This window comes from Octodon degus, unplaced genomic scaffold, assembly GCF_000260255.1.
Source record: "Octodon degus isolate 3935 unplaced genomic scaffold, OctDeg1.0 scaffold00006, whole genome shotgun sequence".
Classification (NCBI taxonomy): Eukaryota; Metazoa; Chordata; class Mammalia; order Rodentia; family Octodontidae; genus Octodon; species Octodon degus.
This window is the reverse complement of record NW_004524582.1, coordinates 28,659,041-28,667,901: the sequence shown is the minus strand read 5'-3', so window position 1 is coordinate 28,667,901 and position 8,861 is coordinate 28,659,041. Positions and strand designations below refer to the sequence as shown.

The following is an 8,861-nucleotide window of genomic DNA, read 5'->3' as shown; positions in this document are numbered from 1 at the left end:
TTTCTTTCTTTCTTTCTTTCTTTCTTTTTGTGGAACTAGGGATTGAACTCAGGACCTGGCGCTTTCGAGGCAAGTGCTTAATCTACTGAGTTATCTCCCCAGGCCCTTTAAATTAATTCTATAAAGCCATTTCTAAAAGTTTCAGCTACATCACCAAAATTATAAGGCAAAAAATAGTTAATGGTCTCAGCTTTTCCCTTTTCTTCTTGAGGTAAGGTCCTGTGTAGCTCAGACTGGTTGGGGCCTCACTGTGTAGCCCTTGCTGGTCCTGAGCTCCGGAACCTCCTGCCCCAGTCTCCTAAATCATGCTGAAATTACATGTGCGCACCACCTTGCCCTGACTTTTCACCAATGACTTCATCAAGCAAGATGAAGCTTCTTACGCGAGCAGGACCAGGCAGGGGTGCTGCACACCCACCTACTTCCTTCCCCGAGCCCGGGTCCGAGCGGTGTACCTGTATGGGACCGCCTGTGCAGCTCCAGGTTGCTCGGGTGTTTGAAAGGCTTCCCGCACAATTCGCACGCGTACTGCCTCTGCGGGTGCAGGCTCTGGGACTGCTCCTCCAGAGTGGCTGGCGCTTCGGGCACCTCCACTTCCCTGGTGCCACAGTGAAATGGCTCGGAGCTAAGGTCCTCGCTTTCCTTGGTGTCTGCACTGTGGCTGCCGGTGTCCTCCCTTGTATTTTCAGCAGCAGATCCTGTCCCCTTGGTTAGGCCATCATCTGATCTGGGTGCAGATGCCTGCTCTGCCGATTTCTGCGACTTTAGAAAGTTGAGTTTCTTTAGGTGAACAGCCTTTTTGAGTCGCATCTGCTTGGCTGGCTGTTGGCAGGGTGTGTCTGCCTCGGGGTCAGGGGCAGAGTCGCTCAGTGGTGGGGCCAGAAAGGCCGAGGGCAGGTGCTCTGAGGACTCCAGGAGGCACTCGGAGTGGCTGACAGTGCATGACTGGGTCTCCACCACATTGATGTCTGTGGAGGAAGTGAAAGCAAAGGGCTGCTCAGCCACTCGTTCGTGGCCAGGACACGCAGCCTGCTTGTAGTACTGCTTGCTGTAGAAGTCCCGGAGCTTGTAGTAGTAACTGGGCTGCTTGCTGGGTAGCTCGGTGCAGCTGCCGTCCAGGGCATCAGAGGCCTGTTTGGATATCTCACCCATGGGATGATGGAGACCAATGGGCAGAGTGGGGACGTGCGCTTCTTCCACAGCCTTGTCATGCTGGGCCTCTGCTGGGCACTCGGGCAGGAGGGGTGGCGGGTAGTTTTCATTCAGAACACAGGTGGTATCAGGGGCCAGAGTGCCCTGCACAGAGAAGGCACTACTGCAGGCCAGGCCGGGTGGCTGCTCTGCAGAGGCCGATTTCAGGAACGTGTGACACAGGTTGAGGACGTTCTGTACCTGTAGACACTGGGCTGTGTCCAGCATGACCTGTATATTGTCCTGGGTAAGGTCGAGGTGCGAGGTGTACATGAAGTCGAGGATCTGCCCTATGCCGCTGACATTCTTCACATCCAGGTGGAAAACATCATTTTTCTGGCTTGAGGAGTTCTGGAAGAGGCTCCTGACGGAAGACAGAAGAGCTGTTCACACTGTTAGCCATGCACACCTCTTGTGGCTAGCACTCATACGGTAATATTTAAAAATGCCATTGCAGAAAGGTCCTAACTCCTATGTTCGTTCATTCTGTCTCTTTCTCCCCTTCTCCCTCTCCCTTGCTCTCCTCCTCCTCCCTCTCCCTTGCTCTCCCCCATCTCCCTCTCCCTTGATCTTCCCACTCTCCCTCCCTCCCTCCCTCCTGTTTTTCTTTGTACAAGGTCCCACTACACAGCTCGGACTCATAGAGGTGATCCTGTTTTCAGCCTCCGCAGAGTTGGGATTACAGGCGTGCGCCACCTCGCCTGGACTTGGTGGCCAGCTCAGAGTGTCTGGGGGCAGGGCCAGTGCAACATGCGGTACTGGGAATTGAACCCTGGTTCCTGCACTTGCCTAAGCAGGTGCTTAGACTGCTGAGCTATCCTGCTGGCCTTGACTGCTATGGTTTTTGAACTGGGGTTTGAACCCAGGGCCTTTGCACTGAGCTACATCCTCAGCTCTGTGAATTTTGAGGCAGGGTCTTGCTAAATTGCCCAGGCCAGGCTTGAGCTTGAGACACCTTTGCTTCCAGGCTGCTAGGACTACAGGTGGGCACCACTGCGCCTGGTTTACTGTAAGCATGTTTTAATCCTGCAAACCAGTTTGCCACACCACCCAATGAAGCAATTCAAATGAAGTAGTGTTTTGGGTATTCACCTTTAAAAATAGATATCAAATATCTGAAATAGACTTGCTGATAAACCACAAGTCAAGATCTAAAACCTACTCTAAACATATGCTTAACATCTATGATTATTCTAAATATTTTTCTAAACACGTTCCTCTAGAATAAATTTTCATTTAGTATTTTATATTTAGTGTGACAAGTGATACACTACAGGCCATATAACATATACAAAAATATTTTCATGCCTAAATGCCTCAATAGCTCTAAAAATAAAAGTTGCTATTTTAAAGTAACCTCCAGTATATGGTTACTTTGTAACTAGTAATTTAACTGGCTGGTAGGATTTTGGGTAACTCGGTGTTCAGATAATAAACATCTCATGAGTTCATGCAGGAGAGAAGGGACAGAGAAGCTCCGATGTGTGGTTCTGGGCACAGTCCAGCCTGCAGGTGGATGAGTCCGAGCTGTGTGTGACACTAAGGCTGAGTTGGGGAGAATGGCTCAGGGAGGGAGTCACCAAACACATTCACCTGCTTTCCCCCACAGGCTTTGAGCCTGCCCTGCTCTCAGCTCACAGCAGCGAGACCCAAGTATCCCCAGAAGGGAGAAGAAACAGGTGCCCACCATGCCCAGGCCCGGACTGCTCCACACAGGGACTGAAAGTGCCCTCTCTGGGCATGGCGGACTTGTCACAAGGGTGTACAGCGTGGACAGGAACTGAGACTCTGCTTCAGGGCTCCGGATGAGCAGGGGAAAGTGAGTCATGTTCCACACACTGTTCACCAGAGCAACAAAACAGTGTGTGCTGGGAAACTAAAGCGCTTCTAACAAGGGGATGGGGTTTCTGTTTGTTTGTTTAATAACATATAGAATATTTAACCATAATAATGTTAAGTATAGTAAAACACAGCTGCTCAGAATTATTTGCTATTTGTAAATGAATCTTTCATATAAGCAAAAAGGATTACAGGGATAGTGTAAGTTAATAAACTATACTTTTTTTAGAACATTCAAATGGAAAACAAAAATTAAAATGCTTGAACTAAAAGAAAGGTAAGAGCCAGGTGTGGTGACACATGCCTGTAACCCCAGTATTTGGTAAGCTGAGGCAGGAGAAGTTCAAGGCCAGCCTGGACTACATGGCGAGACCCTGTCTCAAGGAAAAAACAATGAAGACAACAGCATGGAGGATGTTTTTCCCCGTTCTTGAGTCACAGAAAAAGTACTACTACAAATTCAGTTCTTCAATCAATTATTTCCTGAAAGGAAAAGAAATATAGAAAGAAGACTAAAATTAATTACAAGTGCTAATTACTGCTAATTAGAAATGTTAAAGTGAAAGACAAGTGCCAAAATACTTTCAAATATCTCAAGGGTATTTTAGTTAAGAGCTCTTCTCCTTGCAGGTTACACAAAAAGAGTAGCAGTATAACCACATTAGACTAAAACTCAGGGTGAAATAAAAAGCCCATAAGCCTGCACATGCCGTGAGGACAGAACCCAAGAAGGGAACGGACGGAGTGGGAGCTACGCACCTGAAGTAGTGGCTGAAGGCGGCCAGCACGTTCTTGTGCGCTTTGAAGCAGACGCCGTGCACCACCAGCATGCAGTCACACAGCAGGCCCTGGATCCGCTGCTCGTGCAGCTGCTGGAGGAGGTGGCAGCTGTGCGTGGCAACCGGGTCCATGCTACACGAGGAGACCTGCAGCAGAGAGGGCAGCAAGCTCGTCGTGCGATCGGGGCAGGACAGCACCGTGCCCTGGGTCACAATGTGTGTGTACGCGTACATGCGCATACACACACATACACACCCCTCTGTTCAGCGGACCTAGGCAGCGATGTGCACAGAACTACCTGCAAGGGGACATGCTCGCTGCTCCCTGTTCTGTGCATAGCTGCGGCCATGCGTGACGTCTGGGCCTGCGGACGTGGAGAGGAACTGGAGTACTGCGTGGCCACTGCATCGGGTAGTGCAGTCTAGGATGTGCCCAGGAGGTTGTAATGATACTACACACACACTCTGCTATGTCTACTTAGGGATACAGCACATTAAAAAATAAAATTAAAAATACATACATACATATATATATAACATATATATATATATATGTTATATATATATATATATATATATATATATAGACACACGTAAGGTTTTTAAAAAGCCAACCAGTTAAGATCAACCCACATTTATAACCACCCACACGTGGGTCAGTGAACCTGAAGGTGGGGACATGGGGAACTGATGCTGGGCTGAAGTGCACCAAGGCCCGCCACAAGGCGGTGACACCTGGCACTGCCTGGCAGCGCGTCTTCCACACCCGCCCTGCACCACTGACGGAGCCAACAGCACAGACTAGGAGGGAGGGAGGGAGGGAGGGAGGAGGTGCACAGGCTGGAGGCAGACAGGCGCAGACATCGATGCCTGAGACCCTAATGAGCTGCAGTGGCTGCGTGGTGAGAGGAGGTGGCCCGCTTGAGGGGACTGGGATGGCCACCACGCCCATGCAGCCACCTGACTGGGTCTGCCAGAGATGAAGCCGCGATGTGAACACAGAAAATGTGCTCACTGGACGTTTCCACTGAGTGGCTACACAAGCTAGGTTCTAGGTAGGCAACAATGAACAGAACACAGCAGGTCGCCACTGTCACGAAGCTGAAGTTCTAGGGAAGAAAAGGAAACAAAGTACCCAGCACACAACTGATCAAGTAGTTGCAGCCACTACACACTGGGACACACAGCTGGGGAAGACGCGGCCTCGCATGGATAGCAGCTCAGACCAGCAGGGAGGATTTATGGGACCGAAGCAGTGGAAAGAAACAATCGGACTGGGCAAGACTGCAGGGATTAAAATCGCAGTCGTGCACATTGTAAATGTTCCAAGCATCACCGGTTTTCTCCGGTTCCACTTTCAGTGCAGAAGCATTGCTGGACGTCCCCGCACCACACAGCCCAAATCCTGGCTGAGGAGGCCCTGCTTCTCCCTGCTGCATCACTCCTGCAGGAGCAGCCCAGTGACCCTCCTGGTGCGCAGGCACGCTTGCCCTGGGATTGCTTGGAGCCTCAGCTGCACTGAGTGTTCGCTACAGGACTCTGGGCTGGCGACTTCTGTGTCCTGCTGTCCCCACCCTCTTTCACAGGTTACTGCAACACTAGGAAGATGTTTAGAACAGACTCTGGTTTGTGTGAATTAGCCGGAAACAGAATCTCCAAGGATCAGAGAGCCTGTTAAGGGTGCATGTTGCTCCCTGCCATTCCTGCGCCCTCCTGCTGCTCTGTGTCACTTACATCTGGGAACCGGCAGTGCTGTGTTCAAACCTGAACCTCCCACCTTCCAGGTCAGGCTCTCAGGGCACCTACTTCCTGCTTCCTTTTTTTCTAGTGATTCAGGTCTGGACCTAGCCAGAAAGGAGCATGATGTGACTGGCAGCAGTCACCTTCCCCTCCCTTTCCTGGGTCCTCTCAAGTGTGGGCTGGAGTGACACTATCTTTTTACCACTGTTTGCTTCCACAGCCAACCTAGGCTGTGATGGCAGAGCCAGGTTGTTCCCATACTGCTCTGGGGCTGCTGCTGCCTCTGAAGAGAAGCAGGAAACCAAGCACTATAAGGCCAAGACAGGAGGACAGACTGGGCCTACTGCTGTCCCCACAATTCTTAGCCCCCAAGAACTAGAGTCCTTACAGGTAGCGGCACTCACACTTTCAGCCACAGCTTTCCTGCAGAGGCGAAGCAGCTGTTGATCCAGTGGCTGCTGCTCCCAGATCTGTGCAAGGCTGCAAGGTCACTGCAGCTGTCCTAGCCACCCCCAGCCACTCTAAGAGATACCTGGCTTGGTGGCAGAATGCTTGAGACTTGGGCCTATCCCAGATGACCCTGCCCTGTGGCCACTCCTGATGACTCTGCCCCTGCTGCCATTACTATGAAGCACCCCAGCTGGGCCACAAAAAATACGAAATTGGGCGTGCAGGTTCTGCTCCACATAAGTTGAGTTTGCTCACCCCTTCCCCAGGCTCCATGCTGCAGCACACGTCCCAGCAAAGCCTTGCTTGTCCTGCCAACCTCCTGGCGACGCTCACTATGGGCATTACAGGCCGAGGTTGCATGCTCTGGTCACACTCTGCTAGTGTCTGACTGGACAGACAGCAGAGATGAGTGGCAGAAATCAGCTGCAGCAGCAAACAGCAGCCACTAGTGGCATTTGGTGACAACTGGCAGTGACCAGCAGAAAACCCATGAAGCGGTGGAAGTCAGAGTGCTGCCAGTGGGGCTGTGAGCTTTGACTGCTGAGAGGTGGCTGGAGATGCTGAGCCTGGCGCTGAAAGGGTCAAGGCCACTGGCGCACAGAGCCACACAGGGAGCTGCACTCTGCACTCTCATAATTCCCAGCTGAATTGAGCAGAACCCTCAGCTGCCCAGTGAGATCTTCTCAAGCCTCAGGGGCCCTCTGGGGTCACTCTGCTGCAGTCTCACAGCACTTCCGTAAGATAACTTAGCTGAGCGTCATCTGTGTCTAGTGCTCCACCGTGACCATCTCATTCACCTCTGCCTGGCACAAGTGCATCCTTCACAGTGAACTCCAGCTCGCAAACCTCTGCTGTCAAACGGGTGCTGAGCCACCATTTTTTTTGGTACCAGGACTCCAACTTGGGGCCTTGTGCCACTGCGCTACATCCCCAGCTCCATAATGCTTTATTCACACATTGTACTTCCTCTCTACCCCACAGGGTACTGTTCTAAATCCTCCACTCTTTCTTCATTCCCACGTGTGTCTTCTGCACCCCTAGCCATGACTATATAACTCTGACCTTGCGAACACGGGTGAGCCCACGTGGACCTTGATGTAGGCTGAGTGCCTTTTGCTCTCCTCTTCCTCCCTTTGGGCCTCCCAGGAAGCAGGGCACCTGTGATTCATCCCCCCCTTTTGACTGTTCCATCGTACCCCCTTCCACTTCCTTCCCTCTGTCCTGTAAGCACTCCAGGATGACCCACACAGAACGCAAAACCGCAACAGCAAAGCCTGTCTGTTCACCATGGGCCTCTTCACAGTACTCCAAATGGACAGCGACACTCTCCACCTCACTTACTACAGCTCCTCTTCCCCTGGGCCCTCCCTGCTGACAGGTATCCCCCAACACCTCCCTGCAGGCCTCTTCCTCGCCAGCTGCCCCATGCACCCATGCTGCCCCAAGTGCTCCTTCCCATGACTCTCCTCTCCCACATCCCTGACCTATCTGCCTCTAGGCTGTGCCTCTCCAGCAGGGCCCTGCACCTGTTCCTGCTCCTTAGGGTGTGAGCCTCAGCCCCTCAGGCTGTAAAACTTCTTTCCCTTAAATTTTGGCTCTCACCTGTTACATGCAGCCATCTCTTACATTTGCAGCTGGCTTCTGACACCAGTGTCAAATCTCCAGCTCTGCGGAAGGTCTCTAAGGTATAAGCCCTCAAATTAAAGCCCCGAGGGCCACCCCTCATGATCTCAGCCCTCAGCCCAGTCTCCTGTTTCTTTATGGAGAGCTTTATTCCTGATGTGCAGGGGTCTGAGTAGGGTGGAACTCAGAGCAGACTGGGGCTACAGAAACAGCACAGGACAAGGGCCAGGGTGCATGACAGCCCCAAACAAGGGCCCAGGAAGGCAGCACACTGACAGTGCTGAGCCACCAAATATGCAAGCAGCCACCTAGCCCAACCACACAGGGAACGGAAAGGAAAGGACTTCTTGGTTTATTGTTATTAGCTGTCACTCACTGTCTACTTACTGCAGGCCTGGCTAAGCGTATGGTATCAATGAACGCCAGCGACTCCATCAGAACTCAAGTGTCATCATTTAGAAGGGAAGAAACTGAGACATGGGCAGCTTAAGTAACTTGCTAAGGATTCTAAAACTGCTGTGTACCAAAGCCAGGATCTGGATCCTGACTCCCGTACCTGGAGCTCAGGGCATGTATGTATGTATGGAGCACGGGGTCTCGCTACGCAGCTCAGACCATAGTGATCCTCCTGCCTCCCCAGCGCTGGCATTACAGGCATGTGCTGCCATGCACAGTCTTGGAGTTCAGGTTCTTATGCTGCACTTTCTCCCATGGGAAAAAAAGACACTACATAGTAAACCATGAGCCCTCCTCCACAGACATAAACGTTCAAACGCAGCAAATATCCTGGATCTACGTCAGACATTTTCTACTTCTGGAGAAATGATCTAGGAAGAAAATCTCTGGAAAAAGCCCCATATGGTGACAGGCATTTATGGACTGCTCCACAATTTACTATAAAAATTCTAACTCTTGTTTATTATTATTTTTTTTAAACCATACAACCTTTTTATTGTTAAGTCATAAAGAGGTATCAAAATTAAAAAGCAAAAATTACAGAAGACGACTTAACAAAACTACTAGGAACATCAAAGGAAGTGAAAATGGTACTAGGCGCAGGGCAATTATGAACATGGTAGGACACGGAGAACAGTGAGCATGTGCTGAAGATACTAGGGGAGAAGATCTGGTGAAATTTTGATCTTAGACAAGTGCCTAGATAAAGAAATAATGCGACAAGACTTCTAAACCAAACTATGTGCTTAAGAGTCATCCTCTCCTTCCTCAGCCTCTTTTTTA

The 8,861-nt window shown here is 50.8% G+C and overlaps 1 protein-coding gene across 5 annotated transcripts in view; it reads right to left on the bottom strand.

The window, feature by feature from the left end:
• Positions 1 to 8,861, bottom strand: part of Zbtb49 (zinc finger and BTB domain containing 49) — a 25,764-nt gene that overhangs the window by 11,878 nt on the left and 5,025 nt on the right. For 3 of the 5 annotated variants that reach the window (XR_002817740.1, XR_002817741.1, XM_023699684.1), the window contains exons 1-3: positions 4,109 to 4,281; positions 3,790 to 3,956; positions 456 to 1,555 (exon numbers count right to left, since the gene is read on the bottom strand). Coding sequence is in view for 3 of the 5 variants with exons in the window: in XM_023699684.1 (XP_023555452.1) it covers positions 456 to 1,555; positions 3,790 to 3,956; positions 4,109 to 4,159 (1,318 nt within the window). In the remaining 2 variants the exon portion in view is untranslated. Of the gene's footprint in view, positions 1 to 455; positions 1,556 to 3,789; positions 3,957 to 4,108; positions 4,282 to 7,601; positions 7,704 to 8,861 lie in introns of those variants that run through there. The other 2 variants (XM_004624571.2, XM_023699689.1) reach the window with 2 other exon arrangements.